Below are 22,280 nucleotides of genomic sequence, written 5' to 3'. Positions count from 1 at the left end.
CTCTCTACCTTTTCTGAGGGATGCTGATCAAGTTGCAATCGATCCTTTCACACTGCGGTGATAATGATCATAATCCATGATGCTGGCTTGGGTTACCTTCTCTGCTCTGTTCCTCTCTTCTTGCAGTATCCTGTCAGTTGAGCTATTTCAACTTTCTGTGACAGCATGGTGAACCACACCAGAATGTCTTTTGGTTAAATTTCTGCTGCTGAAGCTAGTACTGCTGCAAAAAAAAATGCTTTTCGTGTTACCAGCTGTGTGGGGGCTGCCCCTTCTATGGTTAATAAATACCCCAGTAACATAAAGGTGGAGGAAATGGGAGGGGTGAGGGGAAAGAAAAGTATGAGCAGTGAGAAGGCTGCAGAAACTTCCAAGGGAGGCAAAGCAGCGAGCTGATAGCATATGCTTCTACATAACAGGGTAGGCTTGCGAGGAACAAGAATGAATATTCAGGTTAGAAAAGGCATAGCAAGTAACATAAGTTCCTCCAGCTCTGGCCACCACCAGGAGGGTTATTAACTGTGTCCCTCTTTCAGTTCATAATTTTGCTTAAGCATTTAGGTACCTTTATATCTTATTTTGGTTTACAGGGGAACCTATTTGGATATATGCTGTGAATCTGAATGCTGAAATTTGACAACCAACGTGGATCACAGTATGATTTCACATAAGTGATGATTGGTTGGAGGGACTGTAACAGGACTGGAATACCAGACAGTTTAAGTAAATACCATGTGTGTGCAATTCCTGCTACTTAATCTGCAAAAGCTGCTATGCCGAGATAACCTTTCTAACTTCAAAAGGGAAGGCCATTTGACTTCTGTTTTCTCTTTAGTGCTTGGTGGTTGTGATGATACTGATGTGCTACATATCTGGTCTGCTACTGACAGGCCCTATTTACCCTCCCCACAGCTGTGACCAGCCTCCATAACACCTGCAAACTAATTTCCATGGAAAAACACCTTACAGAAGCCTAACTAACTGTATTATGGTGGGGAGTTGGGGGTATGCTGTGTCCATATGCCTTGTGATTAGAAGTGTTCAAAGTGATTAATAAAAACACAAGTAATGGCTTTTTTTTTTTTTTTTTTATATGACAATGCTATAGGGAACCTGACCGCTTCTCCCAAACATGTTTTAACAAAGGACATTTTTATCTGATTTCATTCTCTGTGTGATATTATGCAAATACTACCTTCTGTTCTTCTCCCCTGCAGAGTACAGAGGTTGTTCAGTTATTCAAGTCTTTCTAAAACAAAAGCATTCATTATGCTGAGATCAGCAAAAAAGTCTTACTTTATTAGTACCCCTGCAAGAAGTCTTAGAGCAATCTGACACATCAAACTAGGTATTTATACAGCCTTCCTGCAGGAAAGGAAAGGGAGGTTTTTTTTTTTTTTAAATGAGTAGAAGGGTATATTTATAGCTTGGACTTTCTACCCCCAGAATAACTCATGAGACTTATATGCCTCATCAGTGGAATAGGGCCTGTGGGTTAGACTTATAATTTCATAAGCAGCATTTGTCAAGCTATCATTACACCACTCTCTCTTTGAATCAGACTAGTGTCTAGATGTTTCATTTAAGGTGGAAGCTTTTATGCTTGATGCAGGAATGCAAATAGAACAGTATTTAATCATAAGCTACTAGTATTCCCCTGCATCTTTCTGTATGCATCAGCCATGCAAGTAATATTCTAGAGAAAATCTAAATGGTTGTAGTAGGAAGCATCTATGGTACTGTCACTACTTGTGGTTTTGCCAACTGACATGCTGGAAAGTTCTGCCTGCCAAAGCAGCCAGTGCTGCAACAGAAGCGGGGGGAGAGGGGAAGTAAAGATGCAGCATTTCCTTCTCCCTACAAAGAAGTCCCTTGCCTGTTCTGAGACAGCAACAAAGAGTGGCAGATCAGTTAGCATTAAGGGTTGTCTCTGAAGTGGCAAAAATACAATATGTAAGGTTTCTTCTTTCTCATGTGACCCAATCTTCTCTGAAACAGTTCCAAAACAAGCAGTTGCCACTGCTAGTCAGAAACACTTTGCTTTACTCCCATCCCTCTAATGAGAGGAGACTAACCCAAGAGAAGGGTGGAACCAAGTTCTCCTAATTCAGAAACCAATGCCACTGATAAAATATGGTATGTGAACCAAGCTGTGCAGCAGAACACCACCCCTCCTCCAACTGAGTGTTCTCTTGTTTCCATTTCCATGTCTCTGGATACCACTTTCCTTGATCTCTGCCCTTATAAACAGACCTGTTGAACTTTAAGCTGTAGTAAAGGACCCAGAAAATCAATTGGCCCAGTGATCTCTCCTTGTTATTTTTTATCTTCCCTTTCTCCACTTGTAGCTGCAGGTGTTTAGTCACCATTCGGTTCCTCAGTTTCCAACAAGAGGGGCATATTGGATCTACTCATTTGTTTCTGTAGTAACATTAATTACAATTTCTCATACTTTGTACCTGGCAGTTCTGGTCACTGGATTCAAGCACTCACATTCATTTTTCTGTTGTACTTTTACTGCTTACTCATATTTGATATGTTCATGTGTGTTTTTCCCTAGTCCTGCTTGGTAAGCCCCCCCCCCCCCCATCAACAGCAGAAAAAAATAAATGACCATGGGCTATTAAAACAGATGAGTACATAGTAAGTTATGTATTTAATAATTCAATCAGACTTCCTTTATAACATGAGCCTTCCTGATAGCCACAACTGGTTAAACCAAATGAAGCAAGAAGGGGTACCACATGCTCTTCTAGATTCATACAGTTCTCGTAAACAGACAGGACCAGTTAGTCTGACCAGAAGCCTGGGCTGTTTGGGTGGCTGAAAGGAAGACAGGTCCAAATATGTGATGCGCAGCAGCTACTGAAGCAATAACTAAAGATCCCAAGGTGATAGGTCAGATTGCTAGCGAAATAGTCATCACTTTCACAGGGGCAGGAACAGAGAAGACATCTGGCAAGCAGAAAAGGTGTTATGGTTCCCACACAAAGTACACCATATCTTTTGACCAAGATGAAATGCAGAACACAGGCACGATGTACCTAACTAAACCAGCCAGTGTGCACACCTGCAGTACTGTTAGAAAGCTGGCAAAGGCCATTTTGTGCGTCTATCAGACAGAGATGGCATGGACCAAACACGACCCATACTGCTGCTGTAACCTAGCTAACACCTCGACTGATATGTCTCCCTCAGCTTGTCTTTGTAGGAGAGGTGCTCCAGCCCCTCGATCATCTTTGTTGTGGCCCTCCTCTGGACTTGTTCTGATACTCCATGTCCTACCATCCCAGATGCAGGTCTTAGCAACCTCACAAAGTTCAGTGAAGTCAAGTGCAATCTGCCCATCTTTCCCAGTCTGTTGAAGTTTCTGCAGTCTTTCAACATACCAACTGCTCAACTCAATTTGATATTGTCTACAAACATGCTGTCAGATGGACTTACTGTTGGTGATCAACATACTTTCAGCCTCATGGTCCAACCAGTTTTCCATGTGCCTTATTATCTACTTAATCAAACCATGCCTTACTGAGTGTAAGGATACTACAGGAGATCATGTCAAAAGAACATGATCTTGCTGAAGCCAAGGTATGCCACATCGGCTGTTCTCCCTTCATCTGCATAGCCGCTCATTTAACCACAGAAGGCTATCAGGTTAGTCAGGTGTTATCTGCCCTTGCTAAATCCATGATGGCTGTTTTCACTTTGTCCTTCAGACACTTGGGAACAACCTTGAGGATGACTAGCTCCACAACCTCACCAGCTCCAGTCTCACTCACCAGCCCGTAATTCCCCAGACCTTCTTTTTGCTCTTGTGAAGTTGGGTGGGACATTTGCTTTTCTCTGATCAAAAGCAACATCCCCTGACTACCACGGCCTTTCAAAGGTGAGAGTGAGAAGCCTGGCAACAGTATCAGTCAGCTCCCTTAGCCCCCTCTGATGCATCTTGTCTGGTCCCATGGACTTAATTTTTGATTAGTTTAAGTGCCCTCAAACTGTACCATCCTCTTCTGTGCATAATGTTTTGCCCCAGAAACTACTAGTAGGCTAAGAATTTGGGAAACTGGAGGAAAAACATGACTGAAAACTGCCATAAAAAGCATCAAGTCCCTCAAACCTTTTCATGTCCTTTGTCAGTAAGTGAGTCCCTTGTCCCACGGAGCTGTGGACACATACTTTCCTTATTTTTCCTTTTGCTGCCACATATTTAAAGAAGACCTTCCTGTTGCTTTTCACATCCATCCTTTGTTCCAAGCTAAGCTTTGGCTTTCTTCACTCCATCTTTGTCTATGCATATAGCTATGTTAAAACTGCCTTCCTTCTTCCTCTACAGACAGTCATGTGTTTCCTTGTCTCCCTGTTGTGCCACCCACTTCTACTGGTACTCACTGTTTCTTATACACTCAGGCTGTATGCAGGATGGATAGCACAGTCAAAGGTGAGTCCATCAGTAAAACTCACCTGAGTAACAATCCAGGCATGTAGCACCACCTGGTAGATATGACACAAGAAGGAGAACTTTGAAGCTACTGGTATTACTTGCAAATTTACACAGCAGAACAAGAGGAGTGAAGCCAGGTCTGTCACACTCTGGCTGCCTGTGCCAGACCCAGAAGCGCCAGGTTCCAATGCAGGTTCTGACAAAACAATAGAAGCAGAACTATCATGTATCTAAAGACATTCCAGTGCAACAGGCCCGTATCCTGCAAACCACATGGAAGGTAAGTTGGAGGAAAAAAGATGCAAAGCAATCATAGTATAGCACTTCACCTGCTTCTTCTACTACTTCATGATGTCTGACTCATCACAAAATCAGCAAGATTGTAATTCTTCAAGTCAAAGCTGGTTTTAGAAGCAGCAGAGCACTGCCAGTATTACACTATCAAAAATGATCCTGCTGGGATTTGCACATGAACTAATGGTGACGTGTGTAGAATTAGCTCAACTATCTCTACTCCTGTGATATAATTATCTACAACCTAAATAATCTACCCATGGGAAACAAGGAATTGATTTTATTTGAAATGCTAGTACTTACCAGCACAGACACCTGCAATTGCCTTTGTAAGCATGCTACAGAGAGTCACCTTCATAGACGAGCACTCTAATATGAATGCAGGAGTCACTTCTGTAAAATTCAATAAGTAAAAAGGGAGAAAGTGTGCTTTATTAATTGCAAACTATTAAATGCAACTGTGAAAATAACCGTATAAATAAAAAAGCAATTTCATCTCAGAAAAGAAAGCAGAGCCTGTCCTCAATCTCAGATAGAATAAGAACATCAGATGAAGAAAAAATTTGTGGAGATGGTGGAACCTGGTATTTCAGAGGTATTCTTACCCAGTCAAAATGCAGGGAGGGTAGGGAGAACCTTTACGAAAAGATCATATTTCGGCACAATGTGACAGGAAGTAAATGAAATGAAAAAGGCTAATTCAAGGTTATGGGGCAAATTCCACACTGTCTATTGCACATATTGAATAGAAGGCACTTTCATCAGATGAAGAAATTTTCACAAACCTTGACATACCTTGATGATACTGGACTGTGCATTAAGCTTCAGCCTGAGCTAAGAGACACTTAAACCAAATTTAGAACTTATCAACGTAAGCAAGAAGTATTTAAAACAAATTGTGAGTTCTGACTCAGTCCTAAAACATACTGTGAATCCAAGTACTGTCTACATACCTCATGTCTCTTGCTATAAACTGACTATAATATAGGGTTCAATTATTTTGACCTTGTATATTTCAGGCAAATATCCAAGCCAATGCAAGAAACACAGAAACAGCCGTTCCCTTGTTCTTCCATATAACTCTGATACCACAAAACAAAAAACAAGTGGCTAGTGGAAAACAAAAGCTACAGACGTTCTCAAATATAATCCTACTGATGCAAAATTTAACCACCTAACATGCCAGAAGTGATTATTTTTGTCTTAAACTTAACAAAATGTAAAGAATAAGCAATAAGAAATAACATCTGAAGAAGATATGACACAAAACAGAGGTCAAATTGGAAATAACATCAGGGTTATTGAACAGAAAATGCCATTAGCTAAGTAAGATCGTGTTATGCTCTGATACAGGTAATTTTAACCAGTAGCCTTAATTAAAAATGGCTCTTACAACTCTGAATTTTATTTCTACACTTTTCTTTCTTTCTTTTTTTTTTTTTTTAATTAAAAAAATAAAGATTATTAAAAAAAAAAAAAAAGTATTCCCTAGGGGCACAATTTCTTGGAGCACTGAAATAAGAATCTGGAGTCAGACATGAATTCTGTGTCTGATTCTATGACAATTTCACATAAAATTAGCTTCCTTTGAGTGTGCCTTTCTAACAGCAGTTTTTAAAGTGTTCACCACTGTGTGCAACTCTGCAAAAATTCAAAAACTCGTAGATTTCTACTTATAGAATAAATGACTAGTAGAACTAGAAAAATATTTGGCAATCTCTGAATAAAAAGCACCGAATTAATATGAAGTATCTGATTACCTTAGCTATAACATACACATCTACTATTTTTTCATACAGTCCCACATAAGTTCCCCAAAGCCTAAAGTACCACCTATGTACCAGCACCAGAGTACCACCCTTCTGTTTTGTTCCTTCAAGTTTAGGAAAAAAAAAAACACCACCACATTCTTGTCTTTGGTCTTCATTGACATATCATCAGCTAGCCACCCTCACTGGCTCTCTGGATTTTTACACAGCCTTCAGATCTGAACATCTTCCATTCAATTCCTTATGTTTGTCTCATAACTTAGTTGTTCATCTATGTACAAGGGAAAGATTGTATGTTTAAAAAAATGTTTCTAACAACTTTCTGGGTTCATGAAATACTCGGATCATTTGCAATTGTAGGTGGCAAGAACAGGTGCTTTTCTACATTTTCTGGTTAAATCTAATGCATACAGAATTCTTTCCTTTTGAAATAATTAGTCAAACATGATGCATTAAGGTTTTATCACTCCTTATATTCTTTATGTCTTCATTTTAAATGTTGAAAACTTCACCCATGTTGTTTTAGCAAAGTCTGGTTTAAAATAAACCCCATGAACAACCTGCTAATATGAATTCTGTTACAAGTTTATCCTTAGCACCCAGAAAATAAATTTATTGCCGTCTGTTATTCAAAAATTAGGCAGCTAGATCAGAATTTGGTTTCAGAGAGTTTGGACTTCAAAAAAAGCTACTACAATTGAGTAAGCGACAGATCAAAAAGCTTATCTTCAGTTAAATTTATTGTAGTTTCTCTTTGTCCTGTGTATTCCATTTCCTAGTTTATTCTCCTTATTAGTTTCTTTAGGTATATTGTTGCCTTGTGATGCATAAATAAGCAGACACTTCACCAAGCTAGGTATCTCCACACAACAGTTCATCAGTTTTCATCAACTCACTCTTGCAGTTAATTACCATGTTACACTAGATGATGCTATTGTCAAGCTGTACTAAATGGAGATACTCTGCAAACACCGCTCTATGCAGCATCTGCCAAAGCATCAATAGATTTGTTCTAACCTTTGCTGCATTATACTAACTTCTTCAAAATATCAATACCCACAAGAACCTAATAACACACATTAATAGCTGCTGATTTGAAACACCCCATACCAGACAGTTTGCTAAGCTAATTTGGTTCCAACACATTGAATTTTGGAATAAGCCAGTTTCTCAGGCATTGTATGCAATGGCAAACGACCATCATACCACGCATCTATTTAAAAAATAGCTGCTTTACTTATTTTTAGGAAAGCTAAATGAAAGCAAAAATCTATTTACCAACACACCAATGTTAATGGCAGCACAGCAGATATTACTGGTATTGATCATCCTAAAATATTACAAAAAAAAAAAAGACAGAGGGAGATTTTCTTTAAATTTAGAATTGCGTGCGGGTATACAGGTAATGATGTCATTGCAATAAAGCACCATAATAGGATTAGCCCAGAAAATTCCTCTAGTCAGAACAATCTCATTATCAGAAAATAATCAGTTGCTGCAAACATTCTCACAAATCCAAACAATATACATACACTATAGAGCCTATGACTTGTAATCTAACATTGAAGATAATACTAAGGCAGGTTTACATGCAGCTCACTGCATGCTTCAACTGCATGTTATTTCGTGAGTTATCTTTACTGTGCTTTTGGGTATTTAGGATTCTCCCTATTAAGGAATTCTCCAAGGGTTCTCTCCAATTAAGGAATTTAATCCCTGAAGTCATTACAAAAATACATATCCTTTATACAAAAGTGTCTAATTAAAATGGACAAACCAAAGAACTCACTGAATAACATGCCCATTTTTATGCAAATTCTAAAGACTTTAAGACAAATTCTTTGGCCCAGTAACTGTCACTCAGCTTTTGATCTACATAGCTATTTTATTTACAGTACTGTTTTAAAATTATACTATTTTCCTTTACACATCTCCCCTCAGGCACCTTAAGTTCTGTTAATTATCCTTCAGTAGAAATACTATGTTTTCCGGAAAAGGAAAAATCTTAAAAATCTATCAGCTGCAAGCTAGTGCCCAATATTTAAAATTGCTTCTATATTACTGTATATCTATACTGTGCCTAAGCAAGTCCCTATTACATGTTCTTGCTCTCTTGCCATGCTTGAAGAGTCAATGACATTCTACAAAGCCATTTGACTAAATATAAATTTGTTGCCAATTTTCATCAATCTACACAGACATAAAACTCATTATTTAAGGAAGCAAGCCTTTTAACATTTTAATCCATCCCACTATATCGTTCCAGAAATATAAATCTCTTTAAATTTCTAATTAGAAATACACGTGATTTGCATGTAATATCCATCTTGTCTATTTGCTAAAATAAAAGAATCCAACCAGTGTTTTGGTGAAGACAATGGCTATAATCAGTGCAATTCAGAAAGTTGAAAATCCTTTGCATTAAAAAAGACTAATGTTGGAGATTATGTAAGGCATTTGGAAATAGAGCAGTGAAATATATTATAGACGTAACAAATATAAAATACTCCATAACTGTCTATGTGAGGCTGCCACCGATTATAGTGAATACAGACTATTCAATATTCAATGACTTAATAGGATTCTTGAGGTACTTCATTAGCAGAATTGGATGTAAAATATTTCTTCAAAATTTTCTTAAGCTAGTAATATTTAAGTGCTGGGTAATTTGCCATGTGTGCTCTGCTTTGATAAGGGCCTCATCAGGCTTTTTACTGTGTATTGAACTATGTTATGTGGACTTCACTAATACAAAACTCATTTCTCCTCTCCTTCAGTACCTTCTTTTTGCAAATAGGAGAAAGCTGTGACATAAAATTGATGCATCTGACTATAAGTCCTTTTGCATTTACTAGCAAAAAAGAAAAAAAAAAAAAGTAATCCGTTTTCATGAAAAGAAAACTTACAGTTTCTGTAGCTGGAGTGTTTGTTCCTCAGCTTTTTAGTCCAGCTGACTAACGGTCTGCCAGGAATACTGTATTTTGAAAGAGCTGAAGCTACCTCCTAGCTGAAAGCATGCTGGCTGGAAACAAATCTTGTGCTACCCAGGCACCTCTTAATTTCCACTGATATGCAGTCCTATGAAGAGTTAACAGACAGAAGAACAATGAATGCATAAGAGTGTAGCTATTTTTTATGTCTCCTTTCCAGTGGTTGTGAAAACATGCAGTCTTCCTGAACTTTCCTTCAATTTCTCATACATGTACACGTTTTGATACTTAAAACACACTGCACAACTTACTTTTAGCCCACTTGTGGGTCACTTATAAAACCTTAATTTCTTTTAGATTCAACTGATTTGATACATAAGGCTATGGAAATAATACAATATAGCTATTTTTGTACAGGGCCTAAGAATACAAACCGAATATACCTAAACCCAAGTTTTCTCACTAAAAGAAAAAATAAAAAGGAAAAAAAGGAAAACAAAAACAAAACAAAAAACAAACAAAAACAAACAACAACAAAAAACATTTTTGAGACTTTCATGTGACTTTCTTCAAATAAGTTGTTCCATTATCCTGAACATGTATCTTCCTGTTGTCCCTCAAGTCTGCATTTCTTAGATTAAATCATATTTTCTGAATCATACTTGCATTTCAAATGTGTACATACAGGCTTGCTGTCCTTCCCTCTCCCCCCCATTCTAGCTGTTGTTGGTAAACAGACTTTGGTAAGAATATTCCTCCAAACCAACAGTACTCCACAAGTCACTTACAGTCTCAATGTTTATTTCACAACTTTTTTTTTTTTTTTTTTAAACGTAGCAGAAAGCAAGGCAGTATTAGAGGTTGGAACCATGTAGGGGGCAGAACGTGTAACAGTTCTGCAACTGCAAGACAGCACATAATTAAATCTACACGTCCTGAGACCACATTCTCCTCCTTCAAGCAGCTGAACAACGAACGACCCCGCGGCAAAATGGATCTCACACTCCCCTCTAGTGTCCAGGGCGCACCACAGCCTCGTGTCCCCCCTCTTCCAAAGACCCAAGGCCAAGGTCTTTTCCTAGCATCCCAAAGGTTCTGCTGCTAATGAAGCTGCCGCCAATGCAACTCCACAGAATAAAAGTTGGGGGTTTCAGATCTATTTTAAAATAGGATATAACATTCAAATTCTGTATTAACATTAAAGTTATAAAGTCCTCCTATGAGATATGACTGAATTTTAGGTGGGCTGCTATGTTAAATCTGTCCCCTGTGCACATGTGCTATCTTACCTCAATTATTTCATTAAGAAATAATATATCGGTGTAATTTATGCATGCATTGCAACACACACACACACGAGTTATTCAGTTTGTCTACATGCCCTAGAATTCAATGAGCACTTTAATGAGTTCTTTTCCTACTGTGACCATACAACCTGCACAAACCTTGAGTTGCAATCTTAAAATATTCCTCCATATATATAATTTCTGCTTAGATCCATGTTACCTTAACTCAGTATCTGAGAAAAACATTGCAGATGCTGAAACAACAGCCTGCTGAGGCATTCATTATGTTTGGAAGATATTTTCTGATGCACCATTTATCATTGCCATCACAGCACACAACAACCCACTATCGCAGATTGCATTTGTGTATCACAGAACAGTTACTTTCAACCTTAAAAAGACAATGCCAACTCATATTAAGTTATGAGGAGTTACAAGAATCTAAATCATTCTAGAAATAAAATCTATGCATACTAATGAGAAAAAAAAAAAAAAGAAAAACAGAAAAAAAGAAATCAGCATAAAAACTATTACCTGCCAGCCTTATGACTACAATTATTATAGCTAATTATATAACAGCAGCAAGGGACTGCTTTGCTTCGTACAATCATCTGTGAGTCCTCAAAATGCCATCACATGAGGGAAAGCAGCAAGGAAGAGATTAACTTTGTAAACCCTACAATTTGAGAAACATTCTTCCAGAGCTTTGTAGAAATAGTGTTACCCACCCACCTTTCAGTAATCATAGCGACAAAGCAAATGGACTAGCACTTGGCACTGTTTCAGAAATTTTATGGGCAGGTACAGATTTCAGTTTACTGACAACACCCCAAAATGAGTAAAGGATATTAAGTTGCTGGAAACATACCAGCTGTGAAGGCAGCAAAAGGAGAACGATTCAGTATGACTGAGAAATCTCATTTATCTCAGGTTGTAAATAAATGAACAAGTGCTCCTGTCCATTGGGTTTTAAGGCGCTTTAGGAACACAAGATACCAGAAATACTGAGATCCTGTAATACACAATAACAGAAGCAGAAGGTCATTTCTCTCAGAAAACAGAACACAGCAATTTGAACTGATACAAAAACTGTTTCCCAAAGATAGCTCAGCTATTTGATACCTTCTGAGAGGCATTATTCATAGTCAATAAACCGTAGGAAACAGGATAGTTGGAAAAACAGTTGAAAAATAGCAGGAAGAGTTCAACAGTGGTAAGGAGATCAAGTGAACTGAAGTTTAGTCACTGTTCCTACAACATGGTAGGACATGGGATGTTTAGGTCTTATCATTACAAACTTTTTTAATGCTACATTTTCACTTTGCAATAACCAGTCATAGAAGCTAACACAAAAAGACAGATGAGTGAGCTGTGTGGAAAAAACAATGCCAAACCAGGAACAAGTAATGACATAAAACTAGAGGTCTGAGTTAAAGTTAATGTGTCTTGTCCACCACTTATTCTTCGAAAAAAAAATAAATAAAATAATTTTTAATTCTGAAGCTGTACAGGCAAATCATTAGTCTGCATATCAATGTAAGGACTGGTTAGAAGATCTTCATGGAAACTTTTTATAAACTTGTGATAATATTGCTTTCTTCAGTATTTTTAAATTACTATTTTAAATCTGCATTTTACGATTAAACCCAATTGATTTAGAAGTGTTCTGTAACTGACCAATCTTACATGTTGGCCTAATTAGTAACCTGATTCTATAGATGTTTGAGTTCAATGTCAAATGAAACTCTGTAAAATGCAGCCTAGATAGAAAAAAAAAAAAAAGTAATTGCAGCATAAATTCTCTCTTTGTGAACACTTGCATATTGAATGACAGTTTTATTAGTAGAGCCCTCCCTTTTGCTAATTATTGTCACCTCAGTTTCTCTTAACATAGCTCTTGGAGCATTATCTTTTGAGTGAGATTGGTTCCCTTACCCAGCTTTCTGTGAAGCTGAATGAACATTCACAGCACTACAGTAACACTAAATTTTAAGTTTAAAAAACAACATAAAATCTAGCTGTACTCTTTTTAAAGCATTAAATGACTGCTTAAGGATAAAATGGGTATGATACAACCATGAGTACTGACTTGGAAATCTGGAAAGCACTAACAGGTTAGGAAAGAACAGGAAACTGACAAGGAGGCCCACAGTACTTAAGACTGCTTAATTCAAAGTCACTGTTGTCGTGTATCAATTTAAGTCAGGAGATCCAGGCAAGATGGGGCACCACCTTCCACTTTGAAGATTTTGCCTCCTCCCCAGCTCATCTGAAGGGCCCTCAAGAAAAGGCAAACAAAAGCACTGGCAGATTTAGACAGAAATCTACAAAAAGCGGCGTGGTTACTCAAGAAAACCTGCCTCTTGACACCTCCCCCTGTGCTCCTGGCTGGTGCCCAGGGACGGCACTCTCAGAGCGAGGATAAACCGGGATTTTGTTGAAAAACAACTGTGCGTGCTCCCTGGCAGTAAGCCCCCAAACGTGACACCCTGCCCCTCGCACTTCGGGGCTGCAGCACCCTGCTCCCCGAGCCAGACGGAGCATGGGGCTCCCTCGGGCCGGTCAAACCCCCGGCCTTGGGCCCCATCCCCCGGTCGCCAGCCGCCCCCCTGCCCCTCCGACACCGCCGTGGGCTGGCGGCGCCTCCCCGCAGCCGTTGGTGCAGGCGGGCCCGAGCCCGGCCGCGCTGCCGGGGGGCGGCCCCGCCCCGGCCGGCAATGGGCGGACCGAGGGACGCGGGGCTCGAACCGGCGGCGCTCGGGAGGCCGAGGGGGGGGGGCGCGGAGGGCCCGCTGCGCCCATGGCCTCCGCGCTGGTAAGGAAGGGGCCGGCAGCCGGGGGAGGAGGGCGAGGGGCTGCCGGGGGGGGAGGTGGATAACGGCGGCTGACGGTGCGCCCCTTGTGCCCCAGGAGGACCCGGTGCTGCTCCGTCCCCTGCGAGGCCACCGGGCGGCGGTGACGGGCGTCAGCTTCAGCGCGGACACGGCGGGGCTGGGTGAGTGCCCGGGGCCGGGCAGGGCAGGGCAGGGCCGTTCCGGGTGCGGGTCCGGGTCCGGGAGCGGAGGCGGGGCGGGCTCCCCCGGGCGGGCCGCGGAGTCTCTGCCCCTTCCTTAAGCGACAACTTTTTGAGCAAACCACGAGGCGGGGAGAGGGAGGGGTTTGTCCCGCGGCGAGCGGGGAGGAGGAGGAGGAGGAGGTGGAGGAGGAAGTAAGCGAGGGGAGCGCCGAGGCTGCAGGGGCGGGGGGCCGCTCCGTGCCGCGTTTCCCCCCCCTGGTGCCCGCAGCCAGCCCCGCCGGCGGCCCGATCCCGGAGCCGGCGTCCCCCGCCGTGCTGGCGGCGCGGGGGGAGCCCGGCAGCAGCCCCCGGAGCCGCCTTGAGCGAGGGGCTCTGCCCGGCGCCTGCCATGAGGATCCGCCTGGCGAGGAGGGGGCCCTGGGTGCGCAGGGGCTGCGCGCTGCTCGGGCTGCTGACGGCCGCCTACTTGGCGGTGGAGCTGTCGGTGTCGTCCTTCGGCGCCTCCCTCGGCGGGGGCAGCACCGCCGGGGCGCGGTGGGAGAGGCGCTTCTCCGGCGGAGCTGAAGAGGCGGTGGACTTGGCGCGGCCGGTGTATGACAAATCCCCGCCCGATTCCTACGCCCCGGGAGAATGGGGCAAAGCCACCCGCCTGCAGCTGAACCCCGAGGAGAAGAAGCAGGAAGAGGAGCTGATTGAGAAGTATGCGATTAACATCTACGTGAGCGATAAGATCTCTCTCCATCGGCACATCGAAGACAACCGGCTGAGCGGCTGTAAAGCGAAGTCTTACAACTACAGAAAACTGCCCACAACATCTGTTGTCATCGCTTTTTACAACGAAGCCTGGTCGACGTTGCTGCGGACGATACACAGTGTTCTTGAAACCTCTCCCTCGGTGCTCCTGAAAGAAATTATCTTGGTGGATGACTTGAGTGACAAAGTGTATTTGAAGACTGACCTTGAAAAATACATCAGCAGGCTGAAAAGAGTTCGTCTGATACGGACCAACAAGCGAGAAGGATTGGTTCGTGCACGCCTGATTGGAGCTACCTTTGCGACCGGCGATGTCCTTACATTTCTCGACTGTCACTGCGAGTGTGTCTCTGGTTGGTTAGAGCCGCTGCTTGAGAGGATTGCTGAGAACGAGACTGTTGTCATCTGTCCCGTCATTGACACCATTGACTGGAACACATTCGAATACTACATGCAGTCAGCAGAGCCCATGATCGGGGGCTTTGACTGGCGGCTGACCTTTCAGTGGCACTCGGTGCCTAAACACGAACGTCTGAGGCGCAAATCTGACACTGACCCAATCAGATCCCCGACGATGGCCGGTGGCTTGTTTGCAGTCAGCAAGAAGTATTTTGAGTACCTGGGTACCTATGATACAGGAATGGATGTTTGGGGAGGGGAGAACTTAGAACTGTCATTTAGAGTTTGGCAGTGTGGAGGCACGCTGGAAATTCATCCGTGCTCTCACGTAGGCCATGTGTTTCCAAAGCGCGCACCATATGCTAGACCAAATTTCCTTCAGAACACAGCACGTGCTGCTGAGGTGTGGATGGATGAGTATAAAGAACACTTCTATAACAGAAATCCTCCAGCAAGAAAAGAGAACTATGGAGATATTTCTGAAAGAAAGCTGCTAAGAGAGCGTTTGAAATGCAGGAGTTTTAACTGGTATTTAAAAAACGTATTTTCAGAGTTGCACGTCCCAGAAGATCGTCCTGGCTGGCATGGTGCCATCCGCAGTGCAGGAATATCATCAGAGTGCCTAGACTACGTTTTACCAGAACATAATCCTACCGGGGCTCACCTTTCTCTCTTTGGATGTCATGGTCAGGGAGGTAACCAATTTTTTGAATACACATCAAATAAGGAGATTAGATTTAACTCTGTAACTGAGCTATGTGCTGAAGTCCCCGAGCAAGAGGATTACATAAGTATGAGGAGCTGCCCAAAAGATGGATCTCCTATCCCAGAAATTATTATATGGCATTTCAAGGAAGACGGGACCATTTATCATCCTCATTCTGGAAAGTGCCTTACTGCTTATCGTACTGCTGAGGGGCGTCCTGATGTGGAAATGAGAACTTGTAATACTGCAGATAAAAATCAGATCTGGAAATTTGAGAAATAGTCACCACCAGCCGTAAGAATCAAATTGAATAGAGTCTCCAAGGTTTTTACATGCGTGAGCAGATGATAACATTCAATTGTATACCTTGGAATCTTTTCAGATGCATCTGCCCTGTAGTAGTATAGAAAACACGTCTGCTGTGGTGAACTGTATGTAAAGCAAAAGTGAATACTGGGATTTAGTTTCTAAAACAGTGATTTCAGATCTAATTCCTTCTATTTTTGTAAAATTTTGATCCATTATTTTCTTATTTCAGTCTGTCTTGATTATGTGGGAAAACAAATCCTTTTCAGTGGACTAAAGAGGGATTTTTTTTTTCTCTTAAAACTAAACATGTTAAACCTATAAAATAATGTGACATGAAAGCAAAGATTTTTTTACTTACTTCAGTAGAAGTTAAGGTTCTTACAGCAGTGTTAACTGACCTATTTTGTGGATGCATCGTAATATACATATCTAGCAACCTATGTTAGACTACAGTGATGTGATCAAACTGACATTGATGTGGAAAGTTGAATCTTAAGCCTTGGAATATTTCTAGGTTTCTAGGGAATTTACATGCTATTGAGAGTTTTAAAGTGACCTCTAGCTCTACTGCATTGAAGAAAAGGAAGGAGTTTTTAGTGGATGCCTTTTGGCACTGCTTTGCAGTCTTGCTCCTATTGTAGAAACCTTAACCTGGAAAGCGTGAGCTGGGACCTCATGCACTTGGAAAGGAGAGTAGCAGCACTGGAACCAGGGACGTGCGAGGTAGAGGTACTACAAATGGGAAGAAAGAGGGGAGTTCTCTTTAAAGGTAATGGAGAATGAGAGAAAGCACAGAACAGCATTAGCTACTGCTGTGTCTTTGCTATATATTTAACCTTTACATCATCTTTGTGTAAACTTTTCCTTGTTAAGCCTGGCTTCCTGGGAACACAAAGTCTGTGTGACTATGTCATGTATCCATTTTTTGGATTTTGATAATACAGGTTTTGGACTGGTGTCAGGGTATGGGTAGGGGAGAGGAACATAAAGGAAAAGTTGGGCTGTTTTATTTTGTGTCACGTGTTTTGGCACCAGCTGGCATGCTCTGCAACCGCACTAGCGGTCTGAAATAATGCAGCATACACAGCTTCTTTCTGCTCATTGTTGTGTTGTGGGAAACCTCGGGAAAGGTTGAAAAGCAGGAGTTACTGAGGTGAGGGGAGTTGGAAAAGCAAAGGACGGCTTGGAAGAAAAGAAGATTTGATAGTTAGGTGATTCACAGGACATCTTATCATTTTCTGTATCCTGTTATGCTAAGTTTTCAATAATATTGATTCTTGAATCGGGTCACTAATTTGCTTTGAATGTGATTATAGGCAGTAGGTATGACTGATGTGTGTTGGAGAAAAATATCTTGTCTTAGTATCTGTGTTTTTAGCTATATATGAATAAGTTAAACACTTACTTTAATGTTTCAGGCATTCCAGCTCTTTTGGTTACTTTCACTGAAGTGGTAAATGCTTTTTGGTAGCCATGGTACAGTAATCCTTGTCACTGGGCTGGTAGGTAGGAACTTCAACTTGCGGTCAGTAAGAATCTGGATAAAGGCACCTGAGGAATGCGGTAGGTGTGGGTTTGCTGCAGACGTTGGTAGGTAGAAGGGTTAAAGTGAGACCTGAAGTAAGTGAAGATATTCCAAAACTAAAGTAAGAGTAAATTAAGATTGTGTGCTTGAATCTAAGTGACTTTAAAGAGTCAAAGGGTTTGTATGCAAACAGGCTAAGATAGAAGGGGAACAAAGGAAAAAAATTTGGAGTTGGGGATGTAGAGCTGAATCGTGCTTAAAATGCTTGCCACTGTGTGGCATGGGTTGTTTTATGCCTTTAACTTATTGTTAGGAGATTACTTTGACTTTTTTTTTTCCTCCCTAAAACAATTTTTGGGAAAAAGGGAACTTCTTTACTATTTAAGGGAGGCATTCCTGAAAAATTCCATTCCACTGCAGCAAGGAAGTATTCTGTGGACCTACAAGTTATGAATCACTGACCAAGTTTTAAAAAGGCAGCCAATCATTATGTACTGGGGCAATAACTTATAAGTATGTGCTTTTGTGTAAAGCTTGCTGTAAACTGTTACATTCAATAGAAACAACAGGAAAAAGACCTGGGTTCTCCTACATGGCAGAAGCATCAGTTGTATATGCAATGCATGTTTCCTCAGATGAAAGTAATTAAATAGTGTGAATATAGACTATGCAACTTTTATACAATTAACTTTTTATAGGACTTGACAAAAACTATATTTCGTATAAAGAATACCTACTTGTTGAATTTGACATTCAAAGTGTTCCTTATCTATTTAAGCAATAAATCTAAGTGCAACTGCCTCTTAAAGTTCGAAAACTTATTTTTACTGTATGTACTTGAACCCTTCTTCTTTCTCCCCACTACCTCCCATTCTGGTTTTGTGGTTATTAAAAAAAACTACAGGTTAAAAAAAAAAAAAAAGGCAAAAATAAACAATCTGGATTTCAAACATTAAAAAAAAATGTGTGTGTGTGTGTGTGTGTGTGTGTGTGTATATATATATATTTTTTTTTTCCCAAAGGAAATAAAAAAGAATGAAGTAGAGGAGGTAGGGAAGGAGAGAAAGAGAGAAGGGGAAAAAAAAAAGTTGCCATTTCTGAGTTCAAGTAGGCTTGAACTGAGTTGTGGCAACTCTACAGAAGTACTCTAATCTGGTTGTTTTCCAGTGCCTACAGATTTCTGGAAAATCTGAAACTATGGAAGATTTTTTATTCTGTTAGACTTTGAAAATTTGGGGAACACTTCTGTATATTTTAAACTACTGATTTTTAAGTGACTTAAGAAACTGAATGTAAACTTAACACTGAATAAATGTGGGAGGGCTTTGAGGTTTCTCTTGAAAAATAAAATTCAGAATGATAATTAAATATGGTGTGCTTTTTGTTTTTCAGTCTTCCTCCATTTGTGTGAATACATACAGTATGTAATGAAAATTATGAACTTTGAACTTCGTGGGAGATATTAAAAGTTGTAAAATGTTGTTAAAATGTTGTATCTGCTGTGCTTAAAATCCTGATTGGTTGCCTTGACAGAGGTTTAATTAATTAATAAGTTTTCCTTTAAGTAGGAAATCTTCAGAATCAATGTTAACAGTGTTTGTATTGCGACGTTTCACCTTATCACAATGAGATTTGCAAGGTTACTACAACGTGTGGGGATTTCTTTGTTTGCTTTGTTGTTCAAATATTCATTTACACACAAGTCCCTGCACTCTATTTGACCTGTAATTCGTGCACTGGGTGATGCAATTATACTGGAGATGTTTCAGTATTTGGGGGGGGGGAAAGGGTGACCAGGTGGTGCATTTTTCTGGTAAAGCCTGGCACATATATCCTTCAGATCTTTTGCACAACTTCATCTCATAGTCACTACTGTGGTATCCCAGGAAATGGGAGTGTAATGGTAATTCCATATTGTGGCACCTTGTTTGTGTCTCTGCTTATTTGTGTACATACACACATTTGCATGAAAATGGGTATCATCAATACATAGAACTTCTGTGAGCCAAAATTGAACTTGGTTTCACTGCAAGCGCCCATAAACATTTTTCTTGGCATATGTAAAGCCCAAGTATTTGTTTAGAGACCTGCAGCAAAGTGATGTGTAAACCTGACCTTTCCATGAGGCCAGGTGTTTATTCTTTGCTGTTCCGTTCTGTTCTGACTCATAACCAGAAAATATTTTCTAGAGATACCTCAGTGATGCTTGGGTGTGTACAGAAAGCACTGAGGTTGTAAGCTGGACTAAGTTTTATATTGAATCCAACTCTGAATTTTCAGCTTTCTGCTTATATGTTGCAATTGGTCTGTTACTACCATTACTACAGCAGGGCCAAATTGTTTAATCTTTCAAGTCTGAACATGTTTCAGGTTATGTTGTGGTTTCTCTGAGGAGCACCTGTTTATTAGCGCATCCTAAAATACTGTTCTGATACTTCTGTGTTTCTTTTTGTTTCATTTCTAATACTAAAAATTGGCCATGAGATATGTTATGGACCACATTCTCATTAGCCTGGGTGCCTTGGGAAAATACTTCTGCAACTGGCCTGCCAGTTACTGTCCCTTTCCTGCCCAGGTCCTGAGCCTCTCCCCTCTTTCACACCTTGGGGTAGTGTAAACTGGGCTGGGGCTGCAGCAACAAGGGTAATAGCCCTCAAGTGTCATGGTAATGAAGAGGTAGCTTGAAGAGAGGAGCTTACCTAAGGATGGAGAGAGGGTTCTCTTCCAGCATGGGCAGCAGAGAATACAAAAGGAGAGCAAGGACGATGCTTGTGGGTGTCCCAGGGAAAGAAAAGCTTCAAATCACTGCTCGTGTCTCATTAGCCATGGGGTAATCCTTCTGTGAGAGAGCAAGCTGCAGGAAACCAGGCTTCGAATTTATTACTGTAATCTCTTTAAAATATTTCCTTCAGTTTTAGAACTGGAGGCAAAGAGGGCTGGCATTACAAGGCCTGTCAGCAGTTTGTGAGGTACATCTTCATGTTCACGGGTAATTGGCACTTCATGCATTATTAATTTTAGAAACCATCAATCTTGTCCGACATGATGCCTTCAAATTGTATTTTGGCTTATATTTCACTTCTTTTACTTATGTTTATGCTACTTTAGATCACATTTTTTTTCTGAACCAAAACCAAAAAAAAAAAAAAATCATTCTAGTACAATTAGAAAGAGCCTGCTATAAAATAAAGAAGTCTGAAAACTGGAAGTGGGTGGGGGAATGTCCTATACTTTTGTCAAATTTACACCTACTGATATATGTGCAGGGATAGTTTGATCCCATGTCTTTTACCAGAAGCCATTTTTGGAGGAGAATGCTATCTCTGAGCCAAGTCCCAAAGGAGAGTTTAAAATCTAATATTTTATTCAGGGCTTGCCTTGACGTGTGTTAATAATCAGACTCCTTTCCTTCCACTGCTGTCAGTGCCATGAAACAGGCCGGAAAGCGAAGATCATCCCTGTTTTCTTGTCCCCCCTCCTCCTCTGTTCCTTTCAGCTTCCAGCTATTCTATTCACTCCCTTTCTGTACTAAGGATAGGAATTATTTGTCTATTTTTAATGGGGAATGTGCAATTCCCTTTTCAGTTATGCCCTGTGTGCTAGCACTTAGGAGAGATGAGGAAAATAGGGGTGTAGAAGTATCACACTTACAATTTCAGTTCAGCTTCTTGTTGCTTTTGCTGTGTATCATTTCCTGAAAAGCTCTGGTTAAAGCTGTATCTCCCTTATCAAATGTAGATAGTGTGGCCAACTTGTAAGGTGACTGCAAAAAATAAAGATTCTCATGCTTCTTCTCTTACCAGACCAAAAACTTCACATTGCGTTCTGAACTATACAAATGATAGCGTTAAGAACTTGATACTTAATTAGGATTACAGAATTATATTTAGATATTCGGTTTCATTTAGATAAATGAAGTGTTAGAAATTATATCTTGAGTTTAAGTTGGCCTCGCTTCTGAGATAAATAATAGATGCTTAGGGAAAAAAAATCCATCTGAGAGATCAAAGTGAGATTCCAAACTTCTCATTGAAAACCTTGTCAGTTGTTTTTAGTGACACTCTTAGTATTTGGTAATGATGAGTCTGGATTCATACATAGGACATGTGCAAGATGTTGGGCTAGTTTGCTCAGTATGTGGGAGAGCTATCTGTTAAGAGTTAGCCTTCACTTCCCCAGTCTTCTGATGTCCTTGCCAAAAGTCTGCTGGCAGTATTTCTGGCTGCCAGGCTTCCAGTCAGGCTAAGCAGACCAAACTACCCATTAAAACTCAGTAGCTCCTCCTTCCCTAACACTCTCACGACCCAGTAAGTTCACAGTAAATCCAAAATTCTAGACATTAATTAGCTCTGTTTTTTCTAATAACGACAAGCAGACTCATATTATCTTTTAATTATTTCTTGCCAGCTACCTCTTCTTTGGATAGGTCTCTTATGATATGGAAACTGAAGAAGCAGTGCAGAGCTTACAAATTTGTGGGTCATGAGGAAGCTGTGACCAGCGTGCAGTTCTCACCGGAGGGACGGCTACTTGCTTCAAGTTCCCAGGATCGTACTGTCAGACTATGGATCCCTTGCATGTGAGTGTAATTGGGCGATGCTGGCTGTATGTTTCTTCAATGTGTAATATGAATATTGGGGGTCTTACCTGGTAAATGTTTCTGTTGCCTTCCCACATTCTTGACTGGGCTTCAACCCAGTCATGGGAGAGCACGAGTAACATGGTTCTTTACCATGTTACTTTATTCTTTGCTGATTACTTTGTCCTTTCCAAGGCTTAGCAGTTTAGATGTTTTAATTTCATGAGTATGCAGAATTAAACTTGGTACTTCTCTGGCTTAAAGTGCATATTT

General features: G+C 40.7%; 2 protein-coding genes and 1 long non-coding RNA gene across 8 annotated transcripts in view; 2 read left to right on the top strand and 1 right to left on the bottom strand.

The window, feature by feature from the left end:
• Window positions 1–2,639: 2,639 nt before the first annotated feature.
• LOC311440738 lies at window positions 2,640–13,267 on the bottom strand. 2 transcript variants are annotated; one of them, XR_014695555.1, is made up of 4 exons: window positions 11,589–13,267; window positions 9,411–9,582; window positions 5,039–5,128; window positions 2,640–4,491 (listed from the first exon to the last, which is right to left on the bottom strand). It is a non-coding gene; the product is annotated as an uncharacterized lncRNA (long non-coding RNA). The 2 variants fall into 2 exon arrangements; XR_014695554.1 differs by having other exon boundaries at window positions 2,640–5,128.
• Window positions 13,268–13,446: 179 nt separating this feature from the next.
• Window positions 13,447–22,280, top strand: part of POC1B (POC1 centriolar protein B) — a 49,787-nt gene continuing 40,953 nt past the window's right edge. For 4 of the 5 annotated variants that reach the window (XM_084527964.1, XM_084527967.1, XM_084527966.1 and 1 more), the window contains exons 1-3: window positions 13,454–13,535; window positions 13,631–13,715; window positions 21,836–22,007. In XM_084527964.1, coding sequence (XP_084384090.1) covers window positions 13,521–13,535; window positions 13,631–13,715; window positions 21,836–22,007 — 272 coding nt within the window. In that variant the 5' untranslated portion in view covers window positions 13,454–13,520. Of the gene's footprint in view, window positions 13,536–13,630; window positions 13,716–21,835; window positions 22,008–22,280 lie in introns of all 5 variants that reach the window. The other variant, XM_084527968.1, reaches the window with a different exon arrangement.
• Window positions 13,926–18,796, top strand: GALNT4 (polypeptide N-acetylgalactosaminyltransferase 4). The gene has a single exon (XM_084527954.1). The coding sequence runs from the start codon at window positions 14,125–14,127 to the stop codon at window positions 15,874–15,876; it is 1,752 nt and encodes a 583-aa protein (XP_084384080.1). The 5' UTR covers window positions 13,926–14,124; the 3' UTR covers window positions 15,877–18,796.

This window comes from Aythya ferina, assembly GCF_964211825.1.
Source record: "Aythya ferina genome assembly, chromosome: 1".
Taxonomy (NCBI): Eukaryota; Metazoa; Chordata; class Aves; order Anseriformes; family Anatidae; genus Aythya; species Aythya ferina.
Note: the sequence above shows the minus strand (reverse complement) of the source record. Positions and strands in the feature narration are given on the sequence as shown.